The 17,863-nt window shown below is 36.9% G+C and overlaps 1 protein-coding gene across 3 annotated transcripts in view; it reads left to right on the forward strand.

The window, feature by feature from the left end:
* ARHGAP10 (Rho GTPase activating protein 10) overlaps positions 1-17,863 on the forward strand; it is a 128,481-nt gene that overhangs the window by 86,230 nt on the left and 24,388 nt on the right. For all 3 annotated transcript variants that reach the window (XM_420436.7, XM_046940592.1, XM_046940593.1), the window contains one exon: positions 8,747-8,897. In XM_420436.7, the coding sequence (XP_420436.1) occupies positions 8,747-8,897 (151 nt within the window). The remainder of the gene's footprint in view (positions 1-8,746; positions 8,898-17,863) is intronic.

Raw genomic sequence — 17,863 nt, forward strand, 5'->3', positions numbered from 1 at the left:
GAGAAGACTGTATATCAGAACTCCATTCATGTTTGTGACTGCAGCTTTCATTGGTAAATAAAGCATTAAATTTGCAAGCATTTTTTCCTGTTATATTAGGTAGATTGATCCAAGTAGCATGCTGCCTGATCATTGCTAATGACAGAACAGTGGGTAACAGTGCAGTGTATGCTTGTGTTCTGGTATGTACTCTTCAGAATTCTAGTAAGCTTTTGCCCTGCTGAAGAGATTAGTGTATTTCAATCTATTTAACAGAGTTTTGAATAAACAAGATATGACAGGCAGCTGATGTTTATTTCCAATATGTTTGTATGCGTTCCATTTACACTAAGGAAGTGTCAGTACTTCATTGTAGTGGGTGCTAGACATACCAATTAAGAATATTTTCTTTGCCTCTGAAGGCATAATGTAAGATAAAAAAAATGCTTTTTAATAAGAACAAAGACCAGAAAAAACTGTACAGTATAGGGAAGGTTAATTATTTGACAAATAATGACGGGGTTGTATGGTACAGTTGGAACTGTGTCATTTCCAGATAACTTGATGTTTCAATGACATTGTAGTAGAGCGTCAAATGCAAGTTGATATGTAATCATTAGTATTGTTGTATATAAAATTCTATGAGATCATGTTTGTGTGTTTGGCCATGGTTGTGCTTTTGCTGACTCTTAACTTAGGTTTCTAAGTGCCACATTTAACTTCTCAAGACATCTCATGTTCTTTGCAAGAGCAAATATAGGCCAATATTCACATTCTGCGTTATTTTTCATTTAGTAACTGAGTAAGAGCATGTTATGTTTTAGAAAGCTAGATCATTGGATTGAGTACTTAATATTTTCCTTTAAAGGCTTTTGTTTGTTTGCTTGTTCTTTCTGGTATTTCTTCTTTAACTAAATGAGATACACAAAGCTAGTGTGTGTAGCTGTAATAGACAAGGATAACCTTGTTTAAAATACTCTCCTTGATGTAAGTAAGAGTAGGTGAGTATAGAAGAGAAGGTGCATATGCTGTTTCTGCTGTTGCGATGGACAAATGTGTAGGCATATCAAGCTTGGAGTATTTTTAACTCTGTCATTACCTTTAGCCCTTCAGTGAATAAAATGACAGCAGTGAATGGGCTGCTATCAGGAGCATTCTTCTCATTAATTGTTAAAAGGTGGAGAGACATGATACAGTGGATGCTGCAGTTGTTGTATCAGTAACACTACTTTTAGAATGACTGAGTCAACAAATTCATAATTTACAAGCGACCAAAGGACACATGTTTCTAACCTTGGTATGTTTTTTTTCTTTCATCCTTTCACATCTGTCCTCCAGACTGCAGTGTCATGTTTTGTAGGCTATATTTAGTTTCTTCACTAAAGCTCCAACTTGAACTATAGGGTTCAAGGCAGTCAGGGCAAATGAGTGGCTGTTGGAGTCCACATGTCTACACATGAGATTTACCCAAAACTTCCCTCAGTTCTTCTGTCACGCTTATAGTTTGCAGTTTGTCTGGAGCACCCTATTGTATTAAGAGGTGCAGACAGCAGATACTCCAGTTTTAGTACGAGGTTGAGACTCATGGCTCCCACAGATCCCTAAGTGTTTCATTTGGTTATTGGTAACTGAGCTGCTACACAGATTGTCACAGCAAATGATATCTTTGCAGTGAAGAAAAGGCTGCCTTGGGTTGTTGTTTTCTTTGTTGTTGTTGTTGTTTATTTTGGAACTTTGTGGGTTGTCTCTTGTCTCCCAACTAGGGGTGTTTCCCTGTATTTTGCTTTCTGACTTCTACTCCTTTTCAAGCTGTGTACTCTGTTGCACTGTAACTGGAGCACACTAGGCAACATCAGGAGCATTAATTGATGCTTTTTGGGAAGTGGCCCTCTAGAAGTTTAACTCCAGGCATCTCTCAACTCTTGATCTGAGTTTATTTTTTTTCCAAATATGATGACAGTGAATACTATATAAAGGTGTCTGTGGTTTGTAGTGAAATTCTAACCTCAAAATCCAAAGCTTCAGAAAATTTGCATCCTTTTCAGCCTCATAGAAGACAGTGTACAGTAGATCATATTGTATAGTGTATGGCTGATAAAGCACAAAAGTTGGGATATTTACTTCAAGGTAGGCACATGTATATTGAAGTCGACACAGTGATAACCTTGGGAAGGTAAGTTACTTAAAGATTCTAATTAAGTCGTTGATTTTTCTAATTGAATTTTATATTTTCAAAAATATTTGATGTGATTTTGAGAAATAAAAAGCTTCATTTTATATATACTGAACAAAGATTGCATGTAAACGTCAATAATTTCTAGTGCATATATTTTTATATTTATTGACTTGGGTTTGAGAACCAGAAGAGACAGATCAAGTTGACTAATATAAAAAGCGAAACAGACTGATCTAACACTCCTTAATACATTTAAATGCAAAAAAGAAACTTAATTTAAACATGTATGTATTCCAATAATGTCTCAATTTAGAAATTTTATTAAACTGTTAGAATTGATGCAATCAGTTCAGATATAATTCCGTATTTCCAGAAGTCTATTATGAATAAACCTAATTTTTAGTCGCTCCAATTACCTTCTGCGATCTCTTCAAATTAAAAACAAAACAAAACAAAAAGAACTTGTAGAACTGTACATTTTACTGAATGTAGATTTTACTGTTCAAAATATAAACCTGAATTGGGTTCAAATTACACTGAAAAGAAGCTAAGTCTAGAAAAGAGAACGGTGGTGATAAGTTTCTCTTGCCCTATCCTTTAGCTTCTTATTCATAAAATAGTCAGATCAGCATATATCATGTAGCCAATTATCATGGAAATGTAAGGAGTACAACAGCCATAATATGTATGAGAACAGAGCAGTATGTGTTGCCAAGGTGGCATCTTTATATTGTTCAGTAAACATCAGTTAACGTGTCTGTGTCTGTTTCTTTTATTTACCAACTGCAAATCAAGTGCTGAATGGAAATTACCAGATAAAAACCTGTACTGGTGTTCTTCTTGTCTGGAAAAATACTTTCCTCTAAAAATATGATTGTAGTAGAGGAGCTGAATTATAGTAGAGGAACTGAATTTCAAAGTATTCAAAATAGACTTTGTTTTTTCTAGTCTCCTTTTGCATTAGAGCAACTTCTGGAATTCTGATTGTTTCCCAAGTATTCAGAGAAAATAGATGCACGTTCTGTATAGCAGGTGTTATTAGAGTGAATGGGGGATTTGTCTTGCAGGAAAATTATGGCACAACTTTAAGCTGTTAATGATTTTTGTAAATTTATCCTCATTAGCTCTATTACTAAGCTTCAATTTTTTTCTCCCCTTTTTCTTCTCTCTGTTTTTGCTGTTTGCCTCCCACTGATTTTTAGAGGAAATTTTAATTACCCCAGTGATACAAAGCAGACAGAGATGACCTGATGTCTGGGTCTTTTCCTAAAGTGATCCCTGGCAGATGTACTGAAATTCATTAATTAGTTCTGCTTGAGACCAAAAAGAACAGATCAGTATTCTCTCATAGCAGCAGAATCTAATCTACATTTCTATGTACAACCATACACATAGTCAGAAACTTGTGGAATAGGCCTAGTTAGATATTCCTAGCCATGGGTTTTTTGAATTTCTAAAATCAGCTCTAGCAAGAGCTCAGGATCTAGAGGCCAACACTGTTGTTGCAGATTAAGAGGAATCTGGCAGAATTCCTTGGGCTGCTGCCACATGGATCTGCTGGTGGAATACAGTGTGATAGTATGTTGAATTTGGCTCATTACTCTCAAGAAATGCTTCCACAGACTTTGTGGGACACAGGTTTAGGAACTGGAATGGTTGTGCATAGGGATGGTCTTGGGCTCACTGCTGTAGAGAGGGCTGTTATTAGCGGGACATATCCAAGACGGGTTGTGGTTTGTTTAGCCCTGTGCAGTATTCGCCTTGTACTACTGCACAGAGCAAAATAGGTCAAACATGCCACTGTTTTAAGTAGCTCAAGAAGAGTCTCATCTGTTTTTTTCTTTTTTTTTTTGTAACTTTTACACTGCGAGCTTGTAGACTGATCTACCACTCCACTCAGTGTGCGTCTTTAAATTCTGCTTTTCATATAAGATCAAACCTAAACAACCATTTAAAATAATGAGCTAATTGGGACAGGAGTGACTAACAGTCAGATTTGTTGTTGGATAATTTTTTGTTGTTGTTGTTCCTGTGCACTTTGAGAGCTACATGGTACTGTTCTCCCATATGTAAATTGTTTTACTTAACTTCCAGGTTTGCCCTCAAGTAGTTGAAGAGAAAGATGCTAATGCTATAACAGCTAAATTGCAGATAAATCATATTCAATGAATCTAGTGCCGTTTGACCCCCATCATAAAAGCTATGCAACACTGTATGTGACTGTAAAGTCCTTGACCTTTGAGACTGGTTTAGTACATTTTTATTGCTTCTTGAATGAAGTCATGCAAAGACCAAATTTTATTCTTGTCTTTGTGTAAGCTGTGGTAATTTCTGCAGTCCAAATAACTGATGATGGTAGGTCTGAGTTTTTTTATTTTTATTTTTATTTTTATTTTTATTTTTATTTTTATTTTTTACCTGAAAGGAGGGTTTATCTGAAGTAGCAAACAGATCTTCCATTAAGTAGTGTGTTCCAGGCCTGTTCCTCCAATGGGAGGAATTCTACCCTATTGGATATTTGCAGTTTCCTTACGATGCATCTGATAACCATGGTTTGCAATGCAAAAAGATATTCTGAAACTTGGTCAGATGTGTTCCCATACTGTTGTGCAAGTGGATCAAAATGCTGAAATGTTAGTAGCGTTTTTGGTGTATGTTGATAATACATTGATTGTATGTGATTTTGAATTTTTTCTGCTGTGCATAGACAGCATACTTCTGGTAACAATCTCTCACAGCAGGCATCTTTTATTAGCTGTGAAACATTTATACTTAAATAGTATTTAAATAACTAATAAGACTAGGAGCAAATTAGAACTAAAACAAACAAAACCCTAACTTTTCTCCCCACAAATGAACTAAAGCATGCTTCCATCTCCCCATTATCAGTGAGACACTGTAATGCTTCTGTCCGAGCAGTAGAAAATGTCCATTAAGGCACTTGTCTATTTAAGTGAATTTAAAGTAAGAAGGAGAAGCTGAATGCTGTAGTGCATATTTTAGGGCAAGGGTGGACCTTCCACTTACTTTTCAGATGCTTACCTTTGCAGAGCTGTTATACAATCTGTAGCTTTGGGTCTGCAGCAGAAAGAAATGCCCGCTGCTGAAAATGCAGCTTTAGTTATGGATGAGCTGTATTGGATTTTATTTTCCTACTGAAAAGGCAAATAGAAAATAACAAAATAGGTATAAGTTCAAATAATGAGCAACTTGAAAGGGCAATAATGATCCCAACAGTTTAATGCAAAATGTGAGTGTATTTCCTGTTTCTTTTATATAAAAGCAAGCAAACAAGCAAACAAACGAAAAACACACTAATGATCTTTCTAGTGGTGGTGGTAGGGTTTCTTGTTTGTAGTAGAATCCTAAAGGGCAGCTCATGATACTTGGAGATTTCAGTTTGCTTTGCAGGTAGTCCAGAGGATACATTACCTATTTTATATCTAAATGCCACTTTCAGGAGTCCCTTTCTTCTCCATGGAGACAGGTAGTGAAGATGAGCAGAAGCAGAGAAGTACTGGAGCTAGCATCATTGTGTCAGAGGAATGTGTGAGGAAGAGGATGGATTTTGTGTATACTTGCCCTGGTCTCTGAGTGCAAGAGTGCAGGTGGTCTTGTGTTGTCCTGGAGCTCTCTGGAGGTAATCCTTGCTCCCTGGAAAACAGTAATTCACTGAATTTAGCCCAGAGGTGAAACTTCCCTAGCAGTCTGTCATGCCAAGAGGTTGAGAGAGGACTAAGGACTGATGCCCAGTTGGGTGTCTGTATATGGAAGGGCACTCAGCCTGCCCAGTTCTGGATAGCACTGGGTTACAATGAGCATTGCTGTAGGAAACACTGATGCACAGCTCTGCCGCTGGCAAGCTCAAAATATTAACAGTAGAGGTGATATACTGGTAATGCTCTTTCACATCACCCAAGTTTTAGCTATGGCCATTTCAGGAAGGATCTGGGAATTGTAAGACTTTCTCAGAAGAGGAAGAACAGTCTTCTGAGAAGCACCTGGCAGTAAAGGAGAAGAGTCTGCCATTAAATTTTATGTTAGTAGAGGAGGGGTAAGTGTTCTGAGCTTCTGATACCTGGCATGAGTACTGTTGCCAAGTTAGTAGCTAGCATGTGCCAAATGGCGTACTGCTGTTTGTAGCAAGACTTCGCTGCTGGCTTGTTATTTCTCCTGTTTGTTTTGTAAGGTTTTTTTTCCCCTATAAAACACAACAAACTACTAACTATTTTTTCACATCACAGAGCTACTTACTGTGAGGAATCTGCTCGGATTCATTTTCTGCCTCCATCTCACTGCCATATTGCCTTACTCATTAAGTAAGGATCAGCTTTACAGTTGTCTTGATTGTGTTTTGCTTTTTTGACTCTTGCTATTAATTTTATTCGAAGCAAGTATTTGTGAGTTGCTTAAGAAATTAACTACAAGCTATGCAAGTCACCTAAATGCATATAAGAAAGCTCATCTCTTATGAAGCACTCGTGGGGAATGCTTGTTCTTCTCACCATCATCGGTTTCAGTAGAGATATATAATTAAGGTAGTACAAATAAACATGGCTGGGAAATGTGACATAGTAAACAATGTCCTGCAACCTTCTGGCAGAGGGCAATTTACCAGAGGGTCCAAACTCAACAGTTAGTCTATGGAAAAGATGGCATTTCAAGTTGTTGGTGCTTCTGAATTTTTCAGAAGCGAATATTTATTCCTGAAACCGCTCAGTCTAGTCTCATGTTTCCACATAAGGGGGCAGTGTGGTACCACTAGCCAAGTGCCATGTAGGTGCATGCTAAATTTCATTATTATAAATTGAATCGTGGCTTAAAAATGGCTTTAACACTCTAAATGCAATTAGAGCTTTGTCACTCTCTGAGAGCCATGCTGTCTGTGCAGGGGAGAACCAGGTTGGGCTGATATCCTTTCTTCTTTATAGATATTTTGTTTATAGGTAGGTTGTTGCATTATTTTGGTTCTCTCTCATATTCGCTGTTCATAGGCATGTGAAGAAGTGGGAGCCAGTTTTCTTAGAACTGGTTTGGGGTTCAAATTCTGTCATTTTGTCTTCCCCTCCAGCATATTCCCCTGCTGGGAAGGAAGGTAGTATTTCCACTGGAGCTTCCTACTTGCTGCTGCCCAGTTTTGTTGATCTGATGCTTCTTCCACAGTTTTCAGAGTGGTGTTTCTGATGATTTTGTGCCATCATTGTTTTGCCAGTATGAGAGTGATCATTAAGTGGCTATAAGGCAGTGTATATATGTTTTCCTCGCTCATTTCCTTCCTTCATGTGTAATATTTGGGATTAACAGACCTAGCATATAGAATTTCTTATAATTTTGACCTGATGTCTTGACTGCCTTACCACAAGATGATTATCGCATTTTTCTTATGCGTAGAATAGCCTGGCCAGCTTTTAGCTTCATACTGGATCTGAGATGTGCTGTAATAATACAAAAAAAAATGTTATCTGCCATATCTGTATGGATTTCTGGTTCATAAAAAGCTTCTCCTTTGAAGATTCATTACAAGTCTACTCTTCGTAATATTTCCTATATGGATACCTGACTTCTTAAAATTGCAGGGTAAAAGAACGCCACATATTGTTATGTTGCATCTTGTTATATTACTCTGTTGTGTTGGTGTAAGATGCCCTATAGACAGAGTTTTTTTGTTCAGGTGTTGTTTGTGCTTTTCTTTATCAGCTGGTTTCCATTTGATGAAAAAAATATTGACCTAATTTGTTCATGAGAATCTGCCACAATCAGTTGTAAAAGGCTGCTGTTATATTGTACATTGACATACTGATAATTTTCTAGAAATAAATCAACATCATTAGACTGTGACTTGTATGTGTCAGTTAAAATACTATCAATTTGAGCAGATTTGCATTGCTGGTTAACTAGAGAGAAGTGGCATGGTATTTTGTATGGAGTGGTGATATGCTAATAGTCATGACTCAAAGGATAAAATGGTGATCAGAATTGCAGTCCTTTTTTTGTGTCTTTGTGCATATCATCATTTAATATAAATATGACTCAATATATAATAGTTGACTGAAAAAAATTTCACATGGTATGTTACTATGGTATCTCTCATAAAAAATCCCTCCCCTCAGAATTTTCCCTTTGCTCTCTTCAAGAATATGATATATATATATTTAATCTGGCAGATATTATAGTGACATCATAAATTTTTGAAAATTAAGATGTGTATTCTGGCAACATTATAGGCCCATTATAGGCTGAAACTTGAAAACTTTTTGGTGGCTGGTTCATCTCCCTCTTCCCCCTTCCCTCCCATCCTAGCTGGCAAGCATATGCACACACATATTACCTTTGGATTAATTGGTTTGTAGCTTGGTTTAAGCGTAGGCAGTGCTCTTGCATGTTTCCATTTTATATCTATTTATTTATTTATTTTAAAAACACTCATTAAAGATCCATGGCATACTCTCAGACTTGAAGGAATGGATTTTTGGCTTCTGCCTGCTTTGAATGAAATCCAAAACAAAGGTTGTTTGATAATGGCTTACAGTTGCATTAGATAAGTTGCTTTTCATGATAAATAATTAACACCCTTTGTGTTCTTGACTGCAGATTTTCAAAACCCTGCCTGATGTCACTTTTCCTGAGTCAATCTCTATGTCAGTATCTCCTCCAAATGCCCCACCAAGGCAATCCAGAAGACAAGGGCAACGTATTAAGAGGCCTCTGGCTGTGTACAATCTTTGTCTTGAGCTGGATGATGGTAAGATGTTAATAATACTTTCAGTCTTTGCAGCAGATTGATGTTAGTGTGCATTCTGACTTCATTAGGTTTTTCATTTCCTGTTTCATTTGTATAGTTGCGTGCATGCGCATACATGCTTGTTTAATTGCTTTGGAATGTGTAAAGAAGCAAGTAGTGTACAGAGAAAGGAAAGTATAGACAAGTGGCTTGCAACATATGTTTAAAAGTAGGATGAACTATCCTAAATATATTTTCTGATTCTGAAGAAGAGTCAAGTCCTATTTCTTTGGGGGAAATCTCTTTGGCCTCTCTACTGAAGGTTACATAGCCGTAAGATAAATGGAGAGAACTAAAATTAAAGCAGATCTTTTATGAGAACAGCTAATGCACTCTACTGTTAAATTCAACTGGATTAAAGTCTCAGGCCACCCCTGCACTAGAGAATTCTGCTAGTTCACTTGAATCTGGAATACTGTGGTATTACTAGCATTAAATACTTGTAAACTTACCTGACTGTTGAAAAGCCAAAGAAAAGAAAGAGTCTTGTTTCTGCATGCAGTTTGCGATAGCAGCATACAGAGAGGCAGAGAATATACAACTCAATTCTGACTGTTGGCCAGAAAAGTAATCATTTTCCTGAAATTTTATTGCTTGGGGGTACATACAGTACCTAGAAGGCAAGTCAGTACTCATTTTGTGTTACAGATTGTCTCCACCCTATTCCCTTTCCCTCTACTAATGTTGTTAGTCAATTATCTTTTCACATGGAGAATCATGAGATCAGGGCATGAAGGCCAGTTGTCATTCAGCAGTATGAGATTCACCAGTGAACTGGTATAAAATCAGTGATCAACAGTAATTATTTCGTGAAGGAAAGAGTGCACATACCTACAGCAGCTGTAAATGCAAGTTTTAGAAATAAACTCAGGACCACTTATAGTCTCAAAGCCAGATTTATAAAAAGTTTGCAAGAAATTCAGCATGCCTGCCATCAGATTAAATTCACTAGAGATATGTAATCCCTGTGCATTTCTTTACATCAAATATGAAATTAAATGTATTGACTAAAAAGTATTTAAAGTGCATCTGCTTAGAAAGCTTAAGCTGTGTTAATTTGAATAGTATGCTACCAAAGCTAAGAAAGCTCTTTAGGTATATCTGCAACAATGAAATTATCCTCTACTGAAAAGAAAGCAAAACAGAAACAAAATTGAATACACTCATAGTTGTTTACATCTGATTTTGAATGTGAGTCACAGTGTATCACAAGAAGTACCACAATGCTTCTCTAATTCAGTACCTCAAAATGTGCTCTGAGGACCTTACTTGGCCCTAACATGGTAGACAGAAACTATTTGATGGCTTTTTATTGTAAGATCCAAAAATGCAGTATTACTATTGAAAAAGATATGCTAAGCATTCAGTTACTCCTAAATACAGTCACTTTTTTTCTTTTTCCTAATTCAGGCATCTGAACAAAGAGAAAAGCTGGGATTTTTAAGACACTGCAATTGTTGCAGAGAAATTTGGTGCTTGTCTGGGAACTGTGATGAACTGCAGAATAACCTAATAAGCCATTACTCGTGATAGAACTATGATGAAGGCTGAATAGCTACAGCTGAAGTCACAGTTCCAGGACATGCAGCACTGAGTTTCAGTGGGATCTGAAAAAAATTTTTCTGCTTTTGAATTCTAAAAAATATTCTCTGTGATGTCTTCAGCTACTACTGAAGGTAGCAGTGTTGTCAGTACGTTGCAGCTAGAAACTGGCTATAGACTGGTCCAGACTACCTGCTAATGCAGATGTGTGTACTAGCCAGGTAGCTCTTTCAGGAAGGTAGTCAGGAGTTGGTACAAACTTGTGTTTGGCAAGTGTGCAGTACACATCGCAGTGCAGTACCTTGAGCCCAATTGCATCATTGCATTGCCTGAGAAACTACCCCAATGGATTGGTTACATGGTACGTAAATCAGCTAGGCTGATTAATATCTAATTGCTCAGTGCCTCCAAATATGCGCCATGGCCTTCAGTTACTTTGTTCTTAGGATTTTAGGATAGGGGAGAAAGGAATAAAAGTAAGCCTGGGCTTCGTTCCATATTTACCTAGTTTCTTGGCTAACAAATGCATGTTTTATAACTATAACTGCTCTTTGGAAGATTTTATCCTGTGTGTGTTTTTAACAGGAAATTAAACATTAAACCCCTTCCCTCTTTATTCACAATGGCATGAGTTAAGCACCAGGCATAAGCCAGTGTTTTGTATTTCCTGGATATGACAAAATTATCATAATCTTGGTTTAAACCAAGTAGCGAATACATATTTGTCTGTAAATATATTTGTAAAGAAATATACCTCTAAAGTTATTGTAATTATATACAAACATTTTCTGTGCCTTGAAACTGGAAGTATGTTAGATACAAAATCTCTGCACTGGAAACTTCTTGAGTGTGTTTCTCTTAGGATTGTTATGCAAACCAGGAAATTGTTAGAAAAGCGGAAACAAGTCTTTAACTATCAGCTGCTCCAGAGAGTTAACAGGCTTCAGAATCCACTGCTTGAATTGGAAATGCAGGGTTCAGGCCAACTTTTCTTTTTAAAAGCACATTTTCAGTCGGGAAGCTTCTTGACTGCACAAAAACTATATGCAGCAACCACCCAGAAAGCACTATAAGTGACATAAACATTGATAGATATATTAGTGGAGGAACACACACTAAGTTTAATAAAAACCTCTATTTTGTCTTCTTGTAATTAGCTGTGCTGGCTTCTGATAGGGCATAGATTTTCCTTGTACTTGGCAATTAGATGCTGTATTTACAAACAATTTGAGTACTTCATATACTACCTTAAGGATCTTCATTTCTGCAGTCAAATTTAAGTCAGAGATTATACTGTTCACTTTTCTTTCGACCTCTTTTCTCAGAGGTAAGCCCGTTATTAAATTGTCATTCTGATGTTTTTCAGCATCTTTGTGTCCTAAGTAGAACTGCACTTAATGGGGAACTTTGAGCTACTTTCATACATTGCTTACTCCCAGAGTTCATGTTTCAGCAAAATGCAGATATGTCACAGATTTACACTGGGATAATTTCCAGAGTTTCTAGCCTTCTAAGATGAAGATGCTTTGGTTTGGGTGGTTTTTCTTGGTTTTGTTTTGAAATAGCTTTTTTTTTTTTTTTTAACTTTTAATATCTGAATGAATTTTAAAGTGAATTAAGTAGCAATGCAGAAACTTCCTTGAGTCACAGTCCCAGCTATGTACAAATATGAACAACTTTGCATTCTCTCTTTTTCTCTATGGGGAGAAAGACTGTTAGCTAAAACAGGAAGATGTTTATGCCGTTCTTCTAAAAATGTCATTGGGTCTGTATTTTCCATTTGGACAATCAGAGCTTATCAGAAGAGAGCTCTATTTATATTTCTTCTAAAGGGCAATGCAAAGTTACATAAATATATACATAAATAAAACCCTCATGGTTTTATTTTGATTTTATATGATTTTATCTTGTAGCATTGTAGGATTAAACTATTTTGCAGGGCCAGAAGAGCAATACAGCAAGAGATGTTCTGCATAAAGTAGGAAGTGTAATTCAGTCCATCTAAATGACCAGACAGTTAGCGTGGGTTGTATAATCCATGCTTGCAGTCAAGAAATGAGTTTTGTGTGGCAATTCATCTAATTACAGTACACTTTGTTTTCCAAACAAACCGTAGTATACAAGTCTTAAGCCACAGTGCCTGCTCATTCCTTATTCTCCTTGAATACTGCTTATATATCAGAATTTGTCATAGGCAGATAGCACATGTGTCATATGGTAGGGCTTGTTTGTTTTGTTTTTAAGGTGTTTGTCTCCCATTCTGCACTCAGGAACTTGGAGGCAAATTGAGTGTTTGGAATAGCTTTCCGTTGCTGCTGGAAGCTAAAAATTTTATTTATTTTACTTCAGAAAACAAGTTCTCATGTAGAATTCTAAACTAAATAAAAATGAGTGTTGATGTTTAACCCTTTAAAACTTGGTGCTAATTAGTATTACTTCCTGGAAGCTAAAGTATGACTGCTATGTTAAGTGTCAAATAGGAATAGCTCTTTCTGAGGGAACTGGAGTGATACGGTGTCTTAAATTGTGTTAAATTAGTTTGCATGAAGTACTGTGGCATTGTATTGAACCACTTCATCGAAGTAAAATGTGATGTGTAACGGTTATACAGCTCCCATGCATTATTTTTTCTCCCTCCTCCTCCATGCCTTCCTGCCCCAAACAAACAAGTGCAAAAACATAGACTTTATTTGGAATTACTGAGCATAAAACCGGGATGTTAGAGGAAGCCTTGAATTTATAATAATGAGATTGGTCTTCAGGGCTGGAACAGCCCAGAGCTGCAAGGTTGCAGGTGTGAAACCTGGCCTTGAACTCTTTCTATTTCTGAATCTGCTGCTTGGAAGTGTTTCTGTAACCTGGCACATAGTAGGGGAAATGGAAAGAAAAGCAGCTACATAGGCATATAAAAAAGCCGTAAGGGCTTGCAACACTTGCTTACAAAGCTATTGTTAACAGCTGAGCAGAACACACAGTTATGCTGTTCCAAAATAGGTACACCAATATCAGTTGCAAGGGGAAGATCAGGATGATTGCTGTTTTCCATGTAGAACTTAAGATAGTTCATATTTCACCTTGCTGCAAGAATAGTTCTTGCAATTCAACAGGATCTATCACAGCTTTTTCTACCTGATGGCTCTGAATAGGATGAGAGCTGAAAAAGATTTTGACTCTGTATAGCATTTGCTAGTGAAAATGAAGCTTTTTCCTAGGTAATAACAGGTGTGTACAGGGTTCCAGTTTCCTATTGGATAACCAGCTTCTACCCAGAAAGCTTTGGGTCAGTAGAAGGTACATATTTTCTTGGAAGTATGGAATAATTTTGGCCCGTTATTTTTATACACAGTATATAATCTGTCCATCGCTGCACCCATGAGTAATCTACTTGGTACAACCTACTTGCTGCATAGTTATTTAAAATCAAAATTAGCCATCATAACATAGTAAATATCTCTTAACTCCTTTTCAAATGATATGTCAAATCTTTGTGGTTGATGTCAGAATTGCCCTTATATCATCGTGGCTGCCTGTCCATTTTTAGTGTATGAAACTTAGAGCCCGTGGAACTGTTGAAAATAAACACATCCCCATGTGTTCACACACACACGTACATGCACACGACAAGGATCAGAAGTGTAGTGAAGGAAAATATAAATAGACTAGAAAAAAACAACTGAGTTTAAAGGAGGAGTGGGGAGTTCAGGAGAGGGGCTTGAGACCAGACATTAATGAAAATATATGATCTCCTGTAAAAATCATTTATCTCTTTAATTCTCTACCTTCTGCACACAGTTACGCAAGGGCACATGATTCTGTAAGAGGGTCAGTTTGACAAACTAAAAACCATTAATGCCAGACATGGAAGTCACTGATGTGTCTTTGCTGCAAGCCAGCTGTGCCCTGTCCAACCTCTGTTGATTGAAAATAAGTGCTCTTAATCAGAACATAAGAATGAAGGTAGAATAAAGACTTGATGCTGTTCACTCAGTTTCCTATGGATGAGTGTGCATTTTCTGAACAAGATGTTCCCTCACATGGTTTTACTCTTGCTTCCCTTCACTGATAGGATAGGGATAGGATAGGAGAGAAGATCTCGGAGAGGAAAAACTTTCTGAAAAGCTGACATGTGACTTAGAGAATATTCCTCCTCTTTCTAATTTGCTCACAATCTGTGCCAGTCTTTTCCATTCAGTGAAAAAAAACAATGGTATTCTTGTTGTTAGCTTTTGGAAGTCTTTGCCCTATTTTGTCTTCTCTTTCCCTTTTATTTTTTGTTTTCTTCTTTTGAAAGTTGTACTTTATACTTAACGGGGCATAGTGAATTATGTTGCTGTCACCTCCTGCCTTCCTAGCTGTGCTTACAATTTGTTGAACTAACAGGGAGATTGAAGGAGTTCTTATGAGGGATATCATGGAAAAGTACTAGTAATAGGGACAGCAAGAATTGCTGTCTCATCTAAGAGAGCTGTCAGAAACCAGGGAAGATAGTCTCAGAGACCACAGTAGTTGGAATCTACAAGCTTCATGCCTGGCAAGTTTGTTTATCTCTCAGAGCTAATGTTCTGTAATGGATGAACATTCACTGCTCATGAATATGTTCACTTCTGTCTCAGCTCTTACCACTGTTTGGTGTTGCCTCTGTGCTGCACAGCTTCCTTGGTCCATCTCCACACTGTCCTTTCTACAGTGCAGACTCTCCATCCAAATGTGCAAAAAAATATATATTTGCATGTATCTAATGCTGGAGTGTCAGAGGCATGAGCAGTGCTAGAAGAATGCAGGCATGAAAGAAACAGTTTATCTAAATACACTGAAGTAGCAAAGTCTGTCTTCTGTCTCTCCTGCCTTTTGGCAGGAGACTTACCTTTATAGCAGCATCTTCCAGCTAGTCAGTAGCTGAATTGCAAAGACATCAGAGAGAGAAAGAAAAGTAATGATGGAAGAATATTTTCATGAACTTTAGATTTTGTGATGCCTTTTAAGATGTACAACTGAATGAGAGAACTTTCAGTACTAGTCATGGTATTAGACACCCTTTTTCGATACGCTTTCATTTCTTCAAAGTTCTCATTGTCACTGATTAGAATAGAGATGTTCTGTTGACAGGTTTTGATATAGGTCTGGGCCATAGCTATATGTTGCCTGGACTCGAGAAAAGCAAAGACATTTGATGTTACCATAAAACTATGAAAGCTTTAGAACAGTCCACTTACCTTATGTTTTATCTGAGTTTTCAGGAAGTAGTTGCAGCTCATCACTGTGTTTTATAACCGTGAAATTAATGTGTGGCATTTGGCCAGCTTAGTAGGGCTAGAGGTCCTGTGTAGTTTCCTGCCAAGCAAGCTCTGGTAAAAACTGAGTAATCTTTGAGTTTAATATTGCTCTTATAATCACAAAATATCCAAATCAAAACAGGAGCCCCTCTGCATACTTGTATCTGATTTCTGTTGTGTTTTGAAATTTAATTATTCAATACAAATTAGCACCCCTAGCCTTGTGTACGTGACTGTCTTCAATGTTTTTACCACAGCTTGAGGAATAACTTCAAATATCTACTTGCTCTACTTGTTTTAGCTTGCTCAACAAGAGGCTCGCCTACAATTCTTCAGGGTTTTCTTGGAGTAAAGAAGTAACCGTAAGCAATGCTTCCCAAGAATTTTGGGAGATGAACTGAAATGAAATCGATCCTTATTGTTATAATTGCTTGCTATTACAAGTTCAGTGAATGTCTAGAAGTATACTTGTTTACAGTTGAACCTTGTATTTAAAAAAATAAATAAGATAATATCATAATATCAGAAAGGAATAGGACAGGGGAATGGCCCCCAAATTCCCCTGGTCCATAAGTAACTTGCAGATGAGTGCATTTTTCTCTCTTCCCTAGACCCAACTCAAACTCCCACTTTCTGGCTGTAATTCTTGAGTTGCATCAGCCTGTCTGGAGGCAAATTCTGTCTAGTGCAGCTTCCTCCTTTTTCTAACATTTCTGAATCATGATGGAGTTGGGAAAAACAATCCTTCTGTGGGAAATCCACTTTGTACATAAGATGCACATGCTTGTGCATGCACACATTTGAAAAATGTATCGAAGTTGGTCTTTAGGGAAAAAAAATGTATTCAACTTTCTTGATTGTCTTAATTATTTTGTCTGAGAGGAAAAAATAGTTGGCATAGAGATCTCTTTTCTTACTGCATGTATTTTGAAAGTGTGAAGCTGCTGGATATGCAGATTATGTCCTGTCTGTTTTCTCAATGGAAGTTACATTGGTTTTAGAGTGTATAAGTCTACTGATTTCTAAACTTCCATAGAAACTCATGACATTTTTCTTACGTTGTAATTGCATGGTGGGGCAGTACTGCAATGTGTAGTATTTGCTATACAGTGAGTTCAGTGGATACCTTTCAGTGATAAAATATGATAATATAAGTCTATTTTTTCTGAGTGTTTTAAGGAGTCTGACATCCAAAACACTCATTATTCAGAAACATTTAAATAATTCTCTTCTTTAGTTTTAGTGTTTGCTTTGATATTTTAACCAAACAATAGGTCATTATTAGTACATTTTTATTTGATTTAACTTTTACCATTTAACATTTGTTTAAATAGCACAGCTTCTAAAGTCTGGAGGTGAGTGATAAACAATCCTGCTGATCCATTTTAGTGGTATGTTAGGGAAAAGTGCACAACTTCTTAGTTTACTCATAAATAGATGACTTAATTCAAAAATGTGAAGAAGTAAAATAATGTCTAAGTTGACCTGGTGCTCGGCATGATTAGTACAGCATAGTTTGTGTTGAGAGTAGTGAGCAAAGTATTGCAGCTCTGCATCTAGAGAAGGGCTTTTTGCAAATACAGCACTGTCAACACTTTGACTGCAAAGTCCTCTGATCAGTATCACAATAAGTTATTTCCACTAGAGTTACTTCTGGCTTTCTAGAGTGAGGATACTCTTCTAAGTGCACAGCAAGGTGCAAATACATGGTTATCATGAGCTAATGACATCTTCTGTATGGGTTTTGCTGATTAAGTAGGTTAATTGTGTACTTTTAGATTTAGATGTGCTGCTTCAGAATAAAATCCCTTTCGATTTCTGTTACGATTCTGATGTGAATATTCTGGTTTCTAGTACCAAGTGATTTGTTTTGACTTCTGTTGATATTGTAGCCTAACTGAATTCTTCCTGTCAGTAATATATATAGTAAAGGAATTCTCAGAGCATATTCTGAAGGAAACGGTTACTTGTGTCATAACGTAATGCTGATTAGCTGCCTTTGACTTTCTTTATGTGACTACTATTTTATGTTAGGGAATCACTTTAGGTTTGCACTACTTGCGAGTCAACTAATCTGAATTTTTTCATACCTCCTTTCTGTTATGTTGAAGG

Source organism: Gallus gallus, chromosome 4 (assembly GCF_016699485.2).
Source record: "Gallus gallus isolate bGalGal1 chromosome 4, bGalGal1.mat.broiler.GRCg7b, whole genome shotgun sequence".
Taxonomy (NCBI): Eukaryota; Metazoa; Chordata; class Aves; order Galliformes; family Phasianidae; genus Gallus; species Gallus gallus.